Source organism: Patella vulgata, chromosome 2 (genome assembly GCF_932274485.2).
Source record: "Patella vulgata chromosome 2, xgPatVulg1.2, whole genome shotgun sequence".
Classification (NCBI taxonomy): Eukaryota; Metazoa; Mollusca; class Gastropoda; family Patellidae; genus Patella; species Patella vulgata.
Genome location: NC_065880.2, coordinates 17,723,560 through 17,745,164, shown reverse-complemented (window position 1 = coordinate 17,745,164; position 21,605 = coordinate 17,723,560). Strand labels below are relative to the sequence as shown.

The following is a 21,605-nucleotide window of genomic DNA, read 5'->3' as shown; positions in this document are numbered from 1 at the left end:
ACCCCATTTCATTGCATTTCATTTCATATCATACCTAAAGAAAATTGTATGTAACGAAGCTTCAAATGGCTATACTTCGCATAAAATCGTATCAGTGTGGTCGTGCCGACCTAAAACTGTGTGAGAGTTAAGGAATTAAAAGTGACTATAGGATTATAGTATGTGTCATTATTTACTTTAATCCCAATATATCCAATTGTCTCTAACCTTCTTACATGAAGAAACCCAGATTAAAGGAATATATATATATATTGCTGTACATTATATATTACAATAAATATCAAGATTTTAAAGGAGCTAAATCGCTATTCTTTTATACCTATAAATGGAGACAAATGGATCGCATATAATAATATATTATGAATGTATATAATTAAAACTGATTTACATTCAGTCGTTTCTGTTTTTACTGTACCACACAAAATGATTTTGGTAATTATTTTCAAACACAGCCGAACAAATTCCAACAAATTCGTGAAAGAGGATCTCTTAACACCATTAAACAGGCGGGTTTAACCTTTTTATATACACCCTTCTGCGAAATCTTGGTACTTTTATAACTACAACGAAAAGCGAACTAAATTATTAGAATTTCTAAATTAATGTCTATATCAAGCGCGGACCAAGAGACAATGGATTGCGGGCGGCGAACCCCCGGAAAATTTCGTAAAGTAGAAGCCCGGAAATGCCATTTCCAGAGATTTGAGACAAGAATCCTGCTCTAAAGTGCCCTCTAAATCCCGATAGCGGATTGGGGTTGCTAATTGCGCCACCCACTAGATCCGCCCATGTATATATAACAAAAAGTAAAGTTAAATGCTTTATTAATGACGCCAAATCATTCATACTTACAAAGGCACATTGGCCTATGTGACTGTCTGCTCCCCAGGCAGCACTCGGGATAACCCTAGTCCAGGCTATTCACGTAACGCTACTAAAATATAACCCACTACTACTATCACTGAGCGATATAATAAACAAAATAACCCACACCTCACCGTGTGTCATTTTCCAAAATAGAGATTATTAATAATTGAAAATGGGTTATCTAAAGTCGTGAAGTAAGATTTAAGAACAGGCATTCTTTTAGATTTCAATAATCGTTGTTAAGTGGTTTGTTGGGTATTCTGTGTCAAGGTTTATCGCCTCACTTTACATGCATTGTATCTGTTATGCAAGATCAAGTTTTAATTGGATTAATAAACAGTATTTGTATACGTTTAAGTATTACAAGGGCGAATGAATTTGATAGTATCACGTGAATACAAGCAGGTATATATATTACCTCAATCTGTTTCACGGAGAATTACGAGTCCCGTACAATCTGTTTCACAGAGAATTACGAGTCTCGTATAATCTGTTTCACAGAGAATTACGAGTCTCGTATAATATCTCTGTCATAGATGACTGCCTTAACACGTGCTGTCACAGCACGCGGTGTGGATCATTGGCTGAATGGCGCGTGCATTGTTTACATAAGACATAACTGCTTCGGAGAGAATGCTGCATTTTAGTCATTTTAATACCCATTTACACTAAATCGGAAATAATTTTTACCTACAAATACGTCAAACGCCTTTATTTATTTTTCCAATATATACAAAAAATGTTTTAGAATTTAATTTGTCGCAGAAAAAAAGTTAATATTTCTAGCTCATTTAGCCGCACCAATGTCATCCTTATCAGTGATTGTCGCGGCCAAGCAAATATTCACTGCGGATCAGTGTGATATTACCTATATAATAAACTACTACATGAACCTTACATATTCAGATGTGTCAGTTCTCGTATATCGTCAGTGACGTGCTCACTCAATGTGATTAGTTAGGTGACGATATATTTCGGATATTGCCCTTGTTTAATAAATATTTAAGTAGTTGAATTCCTTTTGGGATGAACCAGAAAGATCCACGCTAGAGGGTCAAAATTATTATAGAAGACTTCTGATACTGCCACAGATTATACAAATTAGTTACAATAGGAAAATACAGCAAATTTGTCAGAAATTTATACTACGATTGGTGACAATTATTCAGAGTTATTCCCTTCATAACACGTTTGGTCCCTCTCGTAATTATAATGCGATAGCTTAGTGAATTTAGCACAGCACAATACAATGCTCATAGTAGCAAAGTTAACTGTTAGCTTTGGCACTATAGACAATATCAATATTATGTAAGATTTAGATAAAAAGCTGACCGCTCTTGCTATAATAGTTCACAAAAAGATAATGATAATTGAATCTATCGATTCCTTTATTCTGAACGAAGTTAAAGGTGTTTGAAGTTTTGACGAGATAGTCTCGATTATCCAATTTATCATTAACTTATTAAATGTCGAAGTTGTTCAAGTCTATTTAATATCTATACCATCCGATGGCCCGGGGGTTGGTTATGGGCCTGACATGTTAATAAATGTCTAAATAATAAATGATATAACACTTGAAGCTAGAAAAAAAATCTTCAATAGAAAGGTTTAGCTCTTTTTTAATGTACCTTAATGAAAGGGTAATCAAACCTAAAGATACATTAGCTAAGATTTTGATAAAGAGTTGGCTATTCTTGGTATAACAGTTCAAAAATAGGTGATAAAAAAAAATTGAAAATTTTAGTCAAATTACTTTATTCTAGAAGTTTGGACTAGAAATAGGCATCAACTGTCTCCGCACCGTCTCCGAGAATTGCCGATCGTTTGATTAACAAACGATAACTCCGTCCAAATATTATCGATTATCAAGTAACATTAGCAATGCCTATGGTACCTCGATTGCCAGCCCTTTTATCGACAGTCTCCGGTTGTGACGTCAGTGATTAACGGTAAATGTTAGCTTGGTCAGCCATTTAACGATTTAATTCTTAAACACACATTCTGCAAGAGCTAAATCTGTCTATTGCAGGCCTTTCTTTAGGCCTGAAATGTTATCTAAATTATTAATTAGACATTAATTAACTTATCTAAACCATAATCAACTCTCGATCTCATCGCTAGCCTGCGATGTTTATTGGATTAGGTTCCGATTTGCTGTTCGACTTCCATTCCTGATTTACTCATGAAATGGATAATCGAGGCTATGTTTTTATCGTACCGACTTTAGTAATGATGGTCGAGGCTATGTCGAAAATTCAATCGCTAGAATCTCGATTCAGTGTGGATCAATTTGTCTGAAATTTTCAGCAAATTCCCTTTACATTATCTAGTTTTTAACTATTATAGTGAGAACTGTCAACTCTTTATCTAATCTCCCAGAATGTATCTTTAAATGGACGACTGTTTAAATCCAAGCCATCCAAGAGACTTACGCGTCACTTGCGTTTGTTCGGCACCGTAAAAGATCGCAGACTGGCCGTACAGACTTTTGGTCCTACACATACAAAATTTTCACCCGGTTTCTTGCGGCTGGTCTGACCTACGACCCGTACCGTGTGTGTCAAAACACATACGGCCGGTTGTAAGCTAGGCTTAACCCAAACATGTGCATTTTATTCAAAATTATAAAGTTAAAATGACTGCACGTCTAGGTTCACAAATTTCAGGGATAAATTTTAGAAAAAATTCGTGTAGCTATATCTATTAGGATATCATATTTTAATATATAACCGTTTTGATAATTATTGGCATAAATATTGTTCTTGGTTCATCATGCAACAGCAAGGGTCCATTAATTTTGCTCACCTGTATGTTATTATTTTCCATATTTCTTCTGACAGGGGAACATAATGTTGATTTATTTGATTTCTACATATCATATCATTGTATGAAATATTTTGGCTATGGGCGCGTAATATTATTGACATTTAACAATATAGCTGAGAGGAAAAAGAGAAATCATGATTCATCCTTAAAGCAAGTATGCGGTGGTCAGTGTGGGCGGTCATTACGTAAAATCTTAATTCATAACGACATGGCCTTATCGCCAGAAAATTCACCCTGGAGAATTGTGTTACTCGCTGTTAATAACAATGTCAATGGGTATGAGTGACATAATGCCTTGTATATTATAACACTGACATTACTAAACGTTATTGTGTAAATCAGCCAGATTGCAAAATAATTTAAGAGCAATTAAACTATGTGTTTTATTTAATCCCCAACATAATTAGCAGCCTTAAAGATACATATGTAAGGTTTAGATAAAGAACTAACAGTTTTTGCCATACTAGTTCAATAATAGATAATGCAAAATGAATATATTGAAATTTCATTCAAATTACTTTACTCTGAGCGAAGTTATCAATGTTTGTAGTTTTGACAAGATGCGTGCATTGATTGTTTATTATCGTAACCACGATGCTTGTTATTGGAGGCTTAGCCTCGCTTCTCCATTTTTAAATTAAATCATTAATTGGTCGAACAGTTCTAATCTACTTAATATCGGAGCCAGCCGATGGCATCGAGGGTTGATTATGGTTCCTTCATGTTAATAAATGTCTAATTAAAAAATTATATAACATTAAAGGCCTAAAGAAAGACCTACAATGGGCAGATTTAGCTCTTGAATAATGCCTCCTTAAATAAAAAAATGTAATTCATTAACGATAACGTCGACAACATAATTATGAAGGGTAGACCTATGCATATGTTCGAATAATATATAATTTCGACAGTTTTTATTTTGAAAAGATTAATAGTTTATAGAGAACTGTGATGAATGATTGTTGTTTTGGTGTTATTGTACGTCCATCAATTCGAATCCTGAAAAAAAACCAGCTATGACCTTGAACACCATGTCTTTGCAAAACATGTTTTTTATATTTACCAATCCACTACATTCAATCATATTTATTTTTCTGGTTGGTATTTAATAAATTAAATGTTCGCTTTGTAGGCTTTAATGTCTTTAATTTATTATTTATCTGCTATTGTTTTTCAGTTTTACGGCTACTGTATTTCTACTGTTTACTCACAACCCACATTAATTTTGTAACCCTTTTAAATTTCCGTCATAAAAATATGTGCTGCTTTTAATTAGTAGGCGTATTTGTTTTAGTATTTAATGGGGATGTCTTTCCTGTCGCATCAATGACGTCTTTCAATAATGTCCAAGAATTTGTATCTGCCACATTTCATAAATAAGTCGAATACCTTTTTGTCCTCCCGTGTTTACGTTATTAAGTTTGTGATCGTGGCAATAAATTGCCGCTGAGCTGATAAAATTAGATTTGTATTGCATCAGATTTTACGTCAGAAATGACATTGCCAACCTCATAATCGCATGTGTCGTCTGCTTCTTGAAGGTGTTGTTCTTTCAGATTGATGAGTCCGCGTTCCATGGTTTAGCTCCGCGCTACGATTCACGCGCGCTTATGTTCTCCAAGCGCTACATTACAGAACAAAACAGATATGAGTGACCTTGGCGTATATTTTCATTCATGTCTGAAGAATCAGATCAGCTTGTGTGGGCGCTGAACAATTCAATGAAGATAAGATTAACGTCAGACGCTTTTCCTTCGTCTATCCAGGAAAACAGTCAATGACGTCAATGTTCGGCATAACGTTGTAAACGACATAGGATTTTTTTAAAAACAAAAATGTTGCTGCCTTGCCCTCTAAACCTCTATTCTTGATATTTTTTAATGAACTCACCCGATAATAATTATGCCATGTTTATGTTTTGATGATCTTGTTATTGTTATGATCCTTGTTTTGACTGTGTTTTGTAGGCTACAGTAAAGTTCATAAGGCGGATATGTTTTTCTTGTTATTGTTAACCTGCGGAAGCTTAAATATGGTCGTGGGTTTTTGTTGTTTTTTTGTGGGGGTGGGGGGTACCTACGAAGGCCCATTAGTGAAAAACAAAAACAAATATTAATCCGTTTGAACGAACTAGTATCTCGTTTGAACGAACTAGTATCTCGTTTGAACGAACTAGTATCTCGTTTGAACGAACTAGTATCTCGTTTGAACGAATTGGTATCTCGTTTGAACAAACTAATTATCTCGTTTGAACGAATTATCTCGTTTGAACGAATTAGTATCTCGTTTGAACGAATTAATTATCTCGTTTAACTTAGTATCTTGAAATTTCAACTTTGTATCTTGAAATTGGTATTTTTTACCTTGTATATACGTACAAACGCCACCGCACAGGTGCTTGTCATTCCACTGAATTGTGGCATGGCAGAAATATTTCGAGTAAAATCTGTATTTACTGTTTGAAGTTGGCTCTTCTATATGCCTAAAGTGACAGTGTTTATACACTGATGGGAACTCCCCGATTTCAAATATGAACAACACTGAAAAAATTTAATAGATTTTTATGCTTATGTTACATTTCATGGGTAACTGTCCTAAAATAGAGCCTACTACGCTCGAAGCAACACACATTGATGCATGGTGATGATAAGTCTCTGCGGATAACTAATATAATAGCAAATAATTTACTTTTTCAAAAGAAAGTTATGACATAAAAAATAAAAAAATAAAACAAAAAAACAGCTGGGTTAGGCTATCGGAAAAAGTATAGAGCCACATTAAAATACATCTTCGAATCAAAGCATTACAATATTTCACCAACAAAAATTATAAGATGAACAAAATCTCGAAAAGGCCAAAGTCTACACCTACTACAGTAAGTAATTGGGACCCGGGTGTTGTCTATTGGATAATACAAATTTGCCATGAGCACAGCGATTAATTAGCCTAGTGAAATTAGTTCGTAGAGAGACCTCATTAGCTTGCAGGCTAATTATGTTGGAACATATAATATCTGGTGCATTAAGACGTGCATTGTCGATCTCCCTCAGATGTTTTCTGGTGAAGGGAAATAACTCTGTTATAAATGTTAATCCCGAAAGAGTTGTCACCCCACGTGCATTAATATAGATCGGCAAATCGGCCGGCCCCACTTGCGAATTGCGATAATTCTTAGTCGAATTTTCATCGCTGTGTCGTCCGTGTATAACAATTTACTAATTTAATTAATGATGTGAAGAATAATATAAATAATGTACAATACATACGTTTTGAATAAATCCACTTTAAAAAGTGTACTTAGAGAATATCCTACGATATCAAAAAAACAAAAAAAAACAAGTAGAACTGCTAGGTTTTTTACACGCACAAGTAAATAAATATAATTCTTTTGTATAGATTATGAAAGTTAGCGATATCTACTGTAGAATGTGTATAATTTTAAACAGATCAAGACTTAAGAGCATATATGACGATTGCGCCAATACCATGACCAAGTTCGGTATTTTCCGTTTAGGATTGGCAGTAATGGCAGAGATAAATTTGATTTACCGATGCTTTGGAAGACGATAACTCTGAAAATCACGAAAATTTGATGTTTAATTTCATTACATCAATATCTTGACTGCCTTTGTTAATAAACGTTTTCTGTTTAAAGTTAGCAGATATAAATGTGATTTGTCGATGTTTTCGACACGATAACTCTGAAAAATCACGAAGGACGAAGTCCTAACTTTCCCATTATTATTATTATTATTATTGTTCGATTTATATAGCGCTTCATTAGACATGAGCGTTTCTACGCGCATTCACAACAAAACAGTTCAAAAACATTTTTGAAATAAATATGTTTTTAAGTTAGTCCTAAAGCTCTGAATGGAAGAGGACTCTCGAAGAGTTTTTGGAAGATCATTCCACTCAGCTGCTCTGATGGAGAAAGCATATTCACCAGAACGTTCATTATGTTTCGGAATCCTCAATATGCTACGATCACTTGAAGAACGAAGGTTATGGATCGCCGAGGAGAATAGAAATCAAAGAGTTCTTTTAAAAAACTGGGCGGAGTGTCAGAACAAATTGATTTAAACACATTCACAAGAGCTTTAAATTGAACCCTCGCTCGAACTGGAAGCCAATAGCGTTTCTGTAACTTAGCTGATATATGATCAAATTTTCGTGTTCTAGTTATGAGACGTGCAGGATTTGAAATTTGATTGTGTGCTTTTTAAAAAGATAGATATTCGCGCTTTAAATTCCAAAAATAAACCATGTATTATTATTTTTAGAAAATATTTTTAGGACAAAGTGAAATCACGCAAGGTCTAATCTACCTTTTGTCGCTTATTGTTCATCGCTACGCTACGCGCAACGAGAACATTAGAGACTTTTGGCAAGCGTAAATTTCTGGTCCGTATCACGTATCCGTATCGGTTTTGCTTGTGACGTCATCAATGTGCGCGTAGTTCTCATACGTGATACGACACACGGATACGGCAGTACGTATCGAACAGCTTTCATCCGAAAAAGGTCCCTATAACATCGTTATTTTTTTACCATCCTTTTTGCTACCTTTTAGACACTGAACTGTTATACCATAGCGTGTTTATGAAAATATGTGTATCCTAGAACACAAAGGTGTATATTTGATGTGATTTTAACCATGATAAAGACTGGAATGTAATCATTATTTTTGATGAGTTATTCTCGAAATTTTCATATTTTTCCTGTCTGTCTGCATGCTTGTTGATCTACGTACTTAATTTAGGTAGTGCACCTTGCAAATCTGTAAATGATGTAATTCTATGGTAACGGGGTATAAATTTTCTGAAATGATAATTATTGAAACCAAAAATTGCTGTTGAGTCGAAGATTTTTAATAAGATTCGACATTCATTTTTTTTTGATCTACGTGCAAAATTTTCTGAAATGATACATTAGTGAAACCAAAAAAAAATGCCGTCGAGTCGAAGTCGAAGATTTTTAATAAGATTCGACATTAAATGGTTTTTTTTAATGCCTCAGCGACTATCGAGCGACTTTACTCCCTCCAGGAATTTGTAGGCTGGGCACTTGACTAGTAGTACTGATGGTGATCTTAGTAGATAACTGCTATCATGCTGTAATAGAACTAAGCTCAGCTCAGCTACTCATACGTATGTGGCGGGAAAATCTGCCAAAACTCTAAAACTACATTGACGCAACGTATCACGTGACGATACGGATACGTGATACGGATGGTATGAAAATCCTCTTGCCAAAAGTCTCTATTAAAACGGATGTGCACCGAATGAGCTGTACCGGAAGTGTTGATGTGGAAGGGAAAAGGTTATGTCCCTTTATGAAATAGACCATCGATGAATCACTTATTATTTTTAAATTGGTCGATAGTGTGCCAAATAATTGTATATTCATAAGAAGAGTTTTATAAAGTTTACCAATTATCCATATTTATTAAATTGAATAAAGTGTTTGGTAGATAAATATAAAATGTAGTTCGAGGCGTAGTCGTTTATTCTTGTCGGAACTACTTTACCACCATTTTTAGTCAACTGCTTCCGTTTTGTGAGAGAAATTGTGTATATTTATCTTTAAAGAATAATTTAAATTGAAGACATGAAAATTCCAAACGTCGGAGGCTGTGGGAACAATTATGTTTTACCAGACTGATTGTACTTGGACTATTCGAAACGTTTTTCATAGTTTTTATGGTAGTTGAAAGAGTCGATATCTGAATGAATGAAAGTGACAGTTCGTTTGGCAAAGTGAACTCTCAGTGACAGTCTCGACTGATTTTTCAATATAGATTTTTGATATTTGAAAAACAATTAAATTTAAGTATTAAATTCGAAATCCTAAAATGACTAGTGAAAAGAAATTTGCCACTCCTCAAGAGGAAATATGTTACTGGCGAGATCAGGCACAGAAATTCAAGCAAGAGTGAGTTTCATTTGTTGACCAAATTTATATTTCAGACTCAGAGTCATCTTTTGACGTGTTGTTAATGACATATATATGTTTTTAGTTTTTAGAGACTTCATTTTCACGTATAACCAACCTTTATAATCACAACTTCAGTGCTAACAGGAAAAGACATTAATTGGTTAATTAGAAGGAACCAATATATATAAATAATCTAATCTTTCTACGTCATCCTCCATCGAGCACAATCTGGTCACCGTCCTGGCTAGTCCAAAATAACTAACATTGATTTTTGTGTGTGTTACTGTGCTTCATAGTGATTTTTGTTGCAGAATCAGACCAATTAGATTAATTGAAGTCTACTGCATAACACTAACAAAATATCATTCTAAAATAAAAAGATTGAGATTGTGGCGAGACTCCACAGGAAGAAATTAAATAGTATACTGATTTACTGTCCTACTTGTATGAAGATTATTCTGACAACTGCACTACGCTACAACCTACTCTTACTACCCAACTGCCAAGGGTTTTTTATTGCACGCCAACGTGTGGCACACAGGACATGACCTTTTTGTCCCATCCTAATGACTAGACACTGTTTTTTGCCTGGCTCTTTGTCCCCCACTGGAAAATTCTAAGATACTATTATGGCCAACACCAGGATCAAAGGAAACATGCTAGTTACACACTGAACGACCATAGGCATATCTCCCACCCCATTCCCAACTTATCTCATAATCTCCTATCAAATGTCTATCATAAATTTTTGTTCACAGAAAATTTGGATACTAAACTGACACATTTACAGAATTTAAGAGATTTGTGGAATTTTCATTCTGATAGCAGATTTTAGTGTCTGACAACTTTATCAATGTTTGCCTTTGGTGCATAAAAATTTTCCTGATATCAGCACTGTAAATAACTTCCAAACCAATTCCTTGTCTCAGAATACACAACCACCCACCATTTATTTATCACACAAAGCAAATTTTATGCAATTTTTACTTTACGTTCATGTAATCCTGTTTCATTTTCAAGCAGATGATATTGTCATAAAATGTTAGTGTCAAGCTCTTATAGTCAGAACACGTCTTTTTGACAATTTGACAGAATCTTCAACATTTACACTTGAGATGATAACAGGATACTTGGAGTCAGGGCTCACACTGGCTTTCAATTTTTTTCCTCCAAAATTGATGATAATTTTTATATAAAAAAAATGTTCATATTTTTTCCCACCAACTGGAATATTTTATCTGCCAAAAATCTTTGATAAAAAAGGCAACATCTGACAATGTTATGTCTCGGCTAGACTTATTACCAAAAAATTACCTATATATATACCATACAATTTACAAAAACTTTAAAAATCTGTCTCTACATAATAGATTAGCAAAGTTTGGATTTAATAAGATAAAATTTTATTTTTGGTGTACTGCATATTATATTTTCAGTATTTACACGTCAAATCTCATCCAGGGATTGCCAATTAATTTTCTATAAATTTATGTGTTGCTTGTGCAATGGGTAAAATTGTTATTTTCAGGTACCGTAGAGGTATCAGAATCTGAATCCCTGATAGAATGATATAAATTTCAATTATATTTGTAAGAGATGCTTACAATTATACCCGTCGTTAACTTTTAGAGCATTTTGGTGACTGTAATTATGATACAAATGGCGAACTGTTTTCTCGCTCAAGAATCGTCACTATTCAATTCGTTCTTACGTTTTCGACCAGTGGTAATAATATAATTTGAAAAATGATATCCAATATGCATACTTGTATATTTTACATGCCGTATATGAAACCACTGTAAACGGAATTCAGCGATCAAAATAATTAATTCTCTTCAAAAGGAACTGTCGACCATTTTGATTACAAGTATTACCAATCTTTTTAAGACGAAACGAAACATCAAATAATCACCGCTTGGATTAATCATTAGGAGTAAATAATGACTTTAGATAGGCTTTATATATATCACTGGCAATTATCAATCAACTAATCATTAATCCAAGACAACTGATTAGTATTTCTCAATGACGCGAATCGGATTATCAGCCAGTTGATTAATTTAAAGTATCCCGCCATGTGATTGACACTTAATAATGGTTAATCCAGGGTAAATACGATTAGAATTTATCGCCAAAATCAAATTTTAATCGCCACTTACATATTTTTATCGCAAATTGCGACTTTGGCAACCGACAGTGTGAGCCCTGCTTGGAGTGACCCACTTAACTTGGGTGTTTTAAACTTGAATGAATCAAAAATCAGTGAACACAGTGGGATATTTGGAAAAAGCTGAGCACAAATTGCTTGCAGAAAGTTTCAATTTTGGTATACATTTGTGCAAAATTCTAAAAGATCACGATAGGCAATATATTTTTTCCAGTATTTGCACTTGTTTTAACAAAAATTTAATTTATTTATTTCAGACTTGAGGAAACTAAAGAAGAACTTGAAGAATTTCAGATCAGTAGTAAGGAATTAGAAGATGAGATGGAAACACAGTTAAAACAGTTTGAAAAAAAGAATACAGATCTTGAATCAAGTAATTCTAGATTAAAGCAAGAAACAGAAACCTTAAGGGTAATTTTATAATGTGATACAAAAATAAAAATGGTTAGAGTGCCCAAGTTTAGATTTGTCGTTGATTTGGTCAACAGAATTTGCAGAGAGTGAGATAATATAAGAGATAAGGTGGCTATGAAGACCTGGTTATCCCGAATGTCAGTGACTAGTTTCATTCGTATTGAGTTTAAGAGTTCAATACGAACAAAACTAGTCACTGACATTCGGGATAACCAGGTCTTCATAGCCACCTTATCTCTTATATAATTTTATAATGTGTTTATATGCCGCTACAGATAAATGTGTGCAAAACTTTCTATTAGTTATGCTGGAGTATCAACATAGAGTTTAATTAAGTCTAAAGACTTTTTAATTTCAAAACATTAAATGTGGTTAGATACTTACTATCAAAATATTGATAGATCTGATAAGATTTTGGCCCATTTATTTCTCATTGGAAAAATTTAATTTACAATTAAAATTTAGTCAATAATAAAATTTCATATACATACATGTATATGGGGTTCTATCTCCAAAGTGATTGTTGGCTCATTAATACCAATAGAAGACCAGCTTGCTGAATTGTGTAACTGACTCCAGTCCAAACAATTTGATTGAAATGTTGTCTGACTATTTAATTTTTGTAATGAAAATGAATTTATTTTTATATAGGATAAATTAGAATCTCTTCAAGCTGGTAGTCATAGAAGAATATGTGAGTTAGAGGATGAACTAGACCAGATTAGAGTTATGAAAGAAAATTTTCAAAAATATATTCGTGAAATTGAACAAGCTAATGATGATTTAGAAAGATCTAAGAGGTAAAATGTCAATTCTTTTTTTTCATTTTAATATTTTAACCAGAAAAGTTTATTTGTAGGTGATTGCCAAATACAATTATGTCCAAAAATATTTCAATTTTATCTACTCAAAGTTATGTTTAGAAAAGCTTATTTCTGGACCAATCACCGCAGATGAAATGTGTCTGCCAAGTTTGATTTTGTATATCAAGATTCTATTTGCATTATTACTGTGTAATATCTGTCATCCGGATAAACAGAACCTAACACAGCACAGACAATCAAGAGAATATCTTATCTTTTTATAAATACTATTATATTGCCCTTCTAATGTATGTAGTAGCTTGAAATTTTAATACCTGGTGTAGTGAAAAATTGTCTTATTCAGTACATAGGGGCTATACTATATACCGGAAAACACCATGTTATACTGCATACCGGAAAACACCGGAAAAACACTAAATACTGGAAAACACACTAAATATCGGAAAACACCCTAAATAGGTAACCCGAAAGAAGGGCTATACTATAAACCAGAAACTAACCCTAACCCAGGCACACAGAGGACCAGGCTCCGGGTTACCTATTTAGGGTGCCAGGCTCCGGGTTACCTATTTAGGGTATTTTCCAGTATTTAGTGTTTTCCGGTATTCGGTATAACATGGTGTTTTCCGGTTGTTTTCCAGTGTTTTTTGGTGTTTTCCGGTATATAGTATTGTCGGTACATAGAGTGATTTCTTTTTAAGAACACCCTCACTTGTTTTTGTCTTAAATTTAACTCCTTATATTTTCTTGTATATTATAGAGCAACAGTTGTGTCATTAGAAGATTTTGAAGCAAGACTTAATCAAGTAAGTACTTTTAACATTCTAAATTATTATTGATAAATTCTATATCGGTATTATAAAGAGTAATAGAAATTTAAGTGATTTATTTGGTCAGCTATATGTCAATTATGTTGAAATATATTATGATGCAAACCCTTTTACTTTATTATTATTGACTTTAAATTGAAAGTCTTTTAAAAATATGATTTATTTTAACAGGCAATAGAAAGAAATGCATTTTTAGAAAGTGAATTAGATGAGAAAGAAACATTAGCAGAAACTGTGCAAAGATTGCGTGATGAAGCCAGAGGTAAATGAAGTCAATTTTCAGTATTTCAACCTTTTACATTGTTGTTTTCTTGACTGCAGAGTAAAATATATTTCATGTGGACAAATCTTGATAGAGCTATCAAGTGTATTTCCATTTGAGAGCAAATTATATGACAATTTGAACAAAAGCATATATGTACTGCATTAAACCCATGCCCAATTTGAGAGATAGCTAATTTTGATGAGAGAGGTGAGAGAGAGAGAGGGGAGGTTTAATGTTCGCTCAACACAAACTAGGTCATTTCGGGACTAATACATGGTTCAATTTATTTCAATGGGTCTTCAGCAGTTGGAGGACCCGGAGGAAAACACATGAGGATGGACAGGCGGCCCTACTCCTTGTCACGTACATCCGGGGAAACAAAACCATGCCAGCTTACTCAATGACAGGCTGTATAATACAGCACGCATGCGCTAGCCATTCGGCCTTCCATCCACCCCCACCCCCCTTAACTTTGATGAAAGATTGTGAGTAAGCTTATACATTTAAATATTGGAAGATTATCAGACACTACGGACAAAAGAGCTATGACCCACTTTTTAGGACTACATAGTCTTATCGGCAGTCTACTGTTTGCAGGGGGGTTGGATGGCTGAATGGTTAGCGTGCGCGCGCTGTATCATAAAGTCTGTCATTGAGTCGACTAGCGTGGTTTCGAATCCCCGGTTGTACGTGGCAAGGAGTAGGGTCGCCTGTCCAACCTCGTGGGTTTTCTCCGGGTCCTCCAGTTTCCTCCCACTGCTAAAGACCCCTACGCGCAAGTGAATTATGTAAATAAAATTAAATCATATGTTAGTCCCGAAATGACCTAGTTTGTGTCGGGTGGACGTTAAACCCCATTTCTCTCTCTCTCTCTCTCTTTACTGTTTGCAACTTTTACGGTTTACTTCAACCGATAATATATGTCGACAAGCTTATGTATCATACATTTATTCTCTAATGTATGTGACTCGTGACACTAGATAAACCAAGACTGATGCATGATTTCTTCTTTGATATAAATCTTTCTGCCTTATAAATAATTAACGTAAACCACATTCCATATTTGCAAAGCTTAATTACAACTCAATGAATTATTGATAAACATATAACATTTCAGATAGCATTTTGTAATTGCTATAGAATATCATTATACTTTCCTGTCTAATGAATTAGGACATGGTGCGACTGATTATAAACTGCTTGAGATACAGATTTCTCTTTGTCTAATATGTTAGCTGTTACCCTCCAAAATTCGTCGAGAAATAAAAATAGGCTTGTTGCTGGAAAGCATAAAACTTACTTTTAAAGTGCAGTTTGATGGTTTGGAACCTCAATGTAACTAAATAGTTGAAAAAGTGTTAGTTTAATAACTGTGTGTTTGTATTTTAGTATTTTATTGTGACTTACGATTTATTTCTAATTTTTACTACAGATTTAAAACAGGAACTCCATGTACGTGAAGTAATAAAGAGTCCAGAAGCTGGAGTCGACACACCTCAGGAAAAACTGGCTGATAGTGGGTACAGTTCGAAAGTAGTTCACAGTGATCCCGCTACACCAACAACTCCCACCACACCCACCTCATTACAGGGGAGAGGTACTACTGCACTCAAAGAAGTCTTTAACAGGATCCTTTACGCAAATCTAATTTCTTATTATATTAGATGTACTCAGTTATATCCCTACATCGTTTTAGTAATGAGCTGTGACATAATTTAGAAACAGACATAATTTAGAAACAATCTTGCTGTGTTTGATAAACTTAATCTACGAATTCGCTGTGGTTCCTCTCCTCTTTCTTGGCAAACTGAAACTGGCTACTATCAAAAATAATCTCATCATAAACATTTTGATTGCCAAAAAAAATGTTCATTTCATTTGCTTCAAATGCTCTACAAATAGAATTTCTTATTTATTTATTTTCTTTAAAGGTCTAATTGTAGTTTGATAGATAGCATTTCATTTTGGTATTGCAAATCATAAGCAAATCATCTCATTGGCCATTAGATATAATGTTCATTTATGATTGTTTGCTCTCATATTGTTACATCTTTAACAAATTAACAGAACCAACCACTGTCATATATATAAGGCCATACAAAAATAATATTCTGGTTGGAAATAAAAGATCCCTTTCAGGTGAAACTCGATATAAGAGTAGGCCATAGCACTGCTGTCCGGGCAAAATTTCCCTCAGAGCACACTATATGGTGGCATATGCCTGTCTTCATTAGCCCAGTCGGAGCACAACAGTAGGACATTAATATTGTTTTTATACGCCCATATTTTCATGTGGACGTATTATACCGTCGCCCCTGTCCGTCCGGTCACAATTCTTATCCGATTTTGACAAAACTTGAAATATAGGTTTATCCCCAAAAGATCTCGGTTCCTTTCGATATTTGCGCATATCGGACCATAACTTCCTGAATTATGGCCCCTGATTGTACGAAAAATCGCGTTTTTAGCTTGTGGACCCTATAGAGGTCATAATTTTTATCCGATTTAAAAAAACATATTATTATATCACCGTTACACCCTAAGGAAGCTGGAGTTCGAATTTCGTGAAAATCGGCCCAAAATTGACGGACGAAATGGCCGCCGTTCGTTCTCAAATAGCGTAAAAATATTTGTATATCAAGGTTGTGGACCCTATAGAGGTCACAATTTTTATCCGATTTTGATGAAACCTGAAATGTAAGTTTATAACCCAAAGATCTCGGTTCCTTTCGATATTCGCGCATATCGGACCGTAACTTCCTGAATTAAGGCCCCTGATTGTACGAAAAATCGCGTTTTTAGCTTGTGGACCGTATAGAGGTCATAATTTTTATCCGATTTAAAAAAACCTATGATTATATCACCGCTACACCCTAAGGAAGCCTGAGTTCGAATTTCGTGAAAATCGGCCCAAAATTGACAGACAAAATGGCCGCCGTTCGTTCTCAAATAACGTAAAAATATTGTATATCAAGGTTGTGGACCCTATAGAGGTCACAATTTTTATCCGATTTTGATGAAACCTGAAATGTAAGTTTATAACCCAAAGATCTCGGTTCCTTTCGATATTTGCGCATATCGGATCGTAACTTCCTTAATTATGGCCCCTGATTGTACGAAAAATCACGTTTTTAGCTTGTGGACCCTATAGAGGTCATAATTTTTATCCGATTTAAAAAAACGTATTATTATATCACCGTTACACCCTAAGGACAGCTGAGTTCGAATTTCGTGAAAATTGGTCCAAAAACTGACAGACAAAATGGCCACCCTTCGTTCTCAAATAGCGTAAAAATATGGTATATCAAGGCTGTGGACCCTATAGAGGTCACAATTTTTATCCGATTTTGTTGAAACTTGAAATGTAAGTTTATAACACAATGATCTCGGTTCCTTTCGATATTTGCGCATATCGAATTGTAATTTCCTGAATTATGACCCTTGATTGTAGGAAAAATCACTTTCTTTTTAGCTTGTTCTCTATCCATCTCTCGAAAATGTGGCCGTATTCTGCCTGGCAGCCGCTGGTTTGTATGGCCTTAATATAAATTATTTCTATTGCAGGTCTTCCAGGTATAAATGGGAATCTACCCCAGCCACTTACACCATCTGCACGTATATCTGCTTTGAATATTGTTGGTGATTTATTACGAAAAGTAGGAGTAAGTAATTTTGATAGCTACATATCAATTTCTACAAGTATTTAAATATTTTATTGTATTGAGTATAGTAGTTTTTAAAATTATTGATGTAAATGAACATTGTATTTGTAAATTTCAAGAATGCAGGCTAGCATAAAATTCATTTCCTAAAGAAAAATACATGCATTACTATATTCAGTATTACTATACATAATTGGCAACATCATTATTGTGTAGGATTCAGATTTTCACTAGTTGTAAAAACTTTGTAGAAACCATAACAGCAGACAGTGTGTGTTGTATTTTAGTTAGACGTGTCTTCCTTTTTTGTATCATTTTTTCTTTATGTCCAGAAATAGAATCTCAACTGTTTGTCGTAAAATTTAAAATTAACTAAAATATTTCAACATTTCTTGTTATTTCAGGCCTTAGAATCCAAACTGGCATCTTGTAGAAAATATGTAAAAGATCCACCTCGTAGTGGTAAACCTGCACCTGGCAGTCCATTAGATTCTCCTAGGTAAAATTTTTATCTTACAAACAGTGATTACATCTTACAAATAGTATCATAAAGCACCTTGTACTGAGTGCTGCTATTGTGTTTATAATCTTTAATATTTAGAATTTGTAAGTATTGGAGTTGTCATCATAATGTCTGATTTTATATTGATTTTTTGGCATTCAATATTGCTATGACTTAACTGCTTTTGTCATCGTTGTCATCATCATCATCATCATTATCATCTTCATTATCATTACAACTTTACATGTAGCTGTAGGTATATATCATTTTATTGTAGCCCAGGACTCTACTGTAATCTTTTCTCTTACCAAGGTAAAATGTAATCAATTGAAGATGCTGATTTCTTCATCAATTTTCTCAGGTCTGACACTTCTCGAGGATATAGGTCTGCTGCAAGGTGCCATAGTCAGAAGCATGTTAACTGTGCTCGCTGGTCTTATCATGGGGGTTCAGTGAAATTCTGATCAAATATTTTCAATATCACAAGCCTACTAAGGTATTAAATTATCAAATATTGAGAGACTCTTTTCCCTTCAAGTTCTTAATTTTGTTTGATAAATATCTAAATAGTTGGGTTTTTTCTCTCCCTTTTAGTTTGTATTTTGTATTTGAGAAATTTCCAATTTTATCAATCTTTACTCATTTGGTGATAAGGTATTCTAGTTTCTACATATTCCTTCAAAAAATCTAGACAGAATTTCTTGAACCTCATTATGATGTTGTATTTTTAACACTGGCTGAATGTTTTATATTTACTCTAGAGCATATCTTATTTTCAGCTTAACCAGTGTCTATTCCATTTTAATATAGTGAGCCAATGTTGATGTTTGTGTTTTTATACACCCACATTGAAATGTGGTTCTATATTGTCGTCACCTTTTACTGTCCGTTGTCTGTAATTGCTTTTGGACACTCATGATTGACTTTTAAGCACAATGTTAATGTTCATAAAGACAAAAACGCCTACTGAGTTTCTACAATATCCAATAACTTTTAACAGCTAAAATTATCACTAACGTCACATTTTGTGTGTATGTTAGTCTTGGGAAGAACTACCAGTGTATGCTTATCAAATTTTAATTATTTCTGATAAGTAAGTGCTTCAATTACCTTTGAATGAATGAAAAGGTGACAACCTTTAGACAGCTCGCCTTTAATCAAGGAAATGGAGGCAGTAAAAATTTTATTTAATCGCTCAACTATCTCCAACCTAGGGTAGACGAACATCTGATCTACAACTGGTACTTCTTGCAAGTTTTGGGGGTTTATTTAACATGTTCATGTTAGATCATAAGGTCGGTCATACAGTCAAGTGGAGAGGTTTCAATACTTCGCTTGTACGTGACAAGGAGTAGGGTCGCCTGTCAAACATCATGGTTTCCTTTGGATCCTCCTGTTTCCTCCCATATGCAAATTATTGAAATATAATTAACCCATATCATGTTAGTTTCGAAATGACCTGGTTTCTGTCAAGTGGACATTAAACCCCATTTTAAACTATTTATCTTGCAAGTTTCTTGGGAAATACTTGTCTATGATATCATCCTTGGTGAATATGGAGATTAAGCCCCACAAATGAACGAATGATTGATCGATTACTCAGTCGTCTAAACTGCTGCAGGGGTATTGTCTGTGGCGTGGAAACTTAATTTTAGAAAACCATTTAGATTAGAAACAAAAACACATACTTAGGTATATAAATTATTGCTTATTTTGCATTTAGTATTGTTTCTTAATAGTCTTGTATCATATTAATATGAAAATATACCTCTTTAGATAGAGTAATCTAATAATCAGTGCTGTGCCTATGTGGGAAAAGACAATCTAGTCCTATTAGCCTAGTATCCACTTTTTAAGGCATGGAGATGCATGACAATCATTGAAAAAAAATAATTTCTTTGATTAGCTTTTTCTAGTCTTATTTGAATGATACATTTTTTTCAAGTCTACATGTACTTTATTTTGAAATTGCTTTCACTTATTTATATATAATATGCACTTAGAATAGTATAGTAGTAGACTGTTTATGATTATTACCAAATATGTACCTGTATAACAGATAATCAATGTGCATGATCATATTTATGGAATTTTTGTTATTTTCAAAATGAACAATGGATATTTCATACAACTTGTTTTGATCCAGCTCAATGAATAATTGAACATAAATATTTACATGAATGGTATTACCAATAATCTAATTACAAACACATTGTAAGTTATGTAAGCCAATGATAATAATATAAGTATAAACACACACACAGAATATACTGTTATACCATAGCTGGTTACTAAGATATCTCCAGTCAGATTTAATGATTTGATGGGATTAGCCTAAGCCAGATTAATGGATAAAAATAATAATTTACAGTTTATTATATTGTGTTTTTCAGAATGAGACGTTTTAATCGTGGTGGGTCAGTGCAATCACAAGGCATGAAGATCTCATCTTAGGAAATATTAATATTATTATCATGACATATTTCTCTTTTCTAGTCTTTTATTAAGGCATTTATCATATTTTATCTTTACTTCTTTTAAATCTGTAGAAAAGTAAAAATAGCGGTGCCTTTTCTAGTTTATAAACCTATTTGATGTAAACTGCGTATTAAGGAAATCTGTGCAAGGTGCCATAAAGTGAATTATAAAGGTGACTGGATTAATATTGGTTTTTGAACAGTAGGCCCTGCTAATATTTCAAGAAAAAATAATAGTGTATGCAAATTGATAATAGAATAAGAGAAATGAAGATAAAGTTCATTATTTTCCTTGTTCGTTAATTTTCCTGATACACATCAGCATTTGTTACAGTTCACAATATACTTTATTAGTAAAGAACTAAATAGATGTACAGTTTCTGAATACTCAAAATATATATTAACTGCTTTAGTTCAGCATAGATACTATAGGATATTGCCAAACTTATGACCATTTCAATTCCATATCTGATAGTACCGGTACTCCTATAATTTGATGAAGTGTTTCCAAATAATATGTTATTAGTACCAGAGGCATGAAAAGGGGAACAAGCTTTATGTGCAAGTGTTAATATAAATGACTTTCTGTTAATAATTCTGGGCCCTGTTTCACAAAGACTTAAAAATACATTATGGAAGATTAGATTAAGAGCTGACAGTTCTCACTATAATAGTTAAATAATAGATAATGTAACAGGAATACTCTGAAAATTTCAGTCAAATTACTTCAGTCTAAGCCAAGAAATACTCATTTTAAAAACCTTTTAGCCTTGATTGTCATTGTTGCAGTTCTTTGAAAATAAAAAAGTCTTGATTATACATGTACCTTTTTGC

The 21,605-nt window shown here is 33.7% G+C and overlaps 1 protein-coding gene across 9 annotated transcripts; it reads left to right on the top strand.

The window, feature by feature from the left end:
- Positions 1-9,200: 9,200 nt before the first annotated feature.
- Positions 9,201-21,605, top strand: LOC126810000 (nuclear distribution protein nudE homolog 1). Of its 9 annotated transcripts, none has more exons than XM_050534887.2 (10): positions 9,201-9,627; positions 12,055-12,208; positions 12,863-13,011; positions 13,796-13,841; positions 14,037-14,127; positions 15,563-15,727; positions 17,695-17,792; positions 18,197-18,291; positions 18,656-18,691; positions 20,688-21,605. In XM_050534887.2, the coding sequence occupies exons 1-10, from the start codon at positions 9,548-9,550 to the stop codon at positions 20,746-20,748; spliced, it is 975 nt and encodes a 324-aa protein (XP_050390844.1). In that variant the 5' UTR covers positions 9,201-9,547; the 3' UTR covers positions 20,749-21,605. The 9 variants fall into 9 exon arrangements, 8 of the variants coding, with proteins under 8 accessions (XP_050390844.1, XP_050390843.1, XP_050390850.1 ...); XM_050534886.2 differs by having other exon boundaries at positions 18,656-18,790; XR_008786004.1 differs by having other exon boundaries at positions 9,202-9,627; positions 18,572-18,691; positions 20,688-20,702.

What these genes read in the sequence shown, in the direction of transcription:
- LOC126810000 (XM_050534886.2), top strand. Translation starts at nt 9,548, where the DNA reads ATGACTAGTGAAAAGAAATTTGCCACTCCTCAAGAGGAAATATGTTAC. An exon ending in AAGAAACAGAAACCTTAAGG is followed by an intron (nt 12,209 to 12,862) that starts GTAATTTTATAA and finishes ATTTTTATATAG; the next exon opens with GATAAATTAGAATCTCTTCA. An exon ending in ATTGCGTGATGAAGCCAGAG is followed by an intron (nt 14,128 to 15,562) that starts GTAAATGAAGTC and finishes TTTTTACTACAG; the next exon opens with ATTTAAAACAGGAACTCCAT.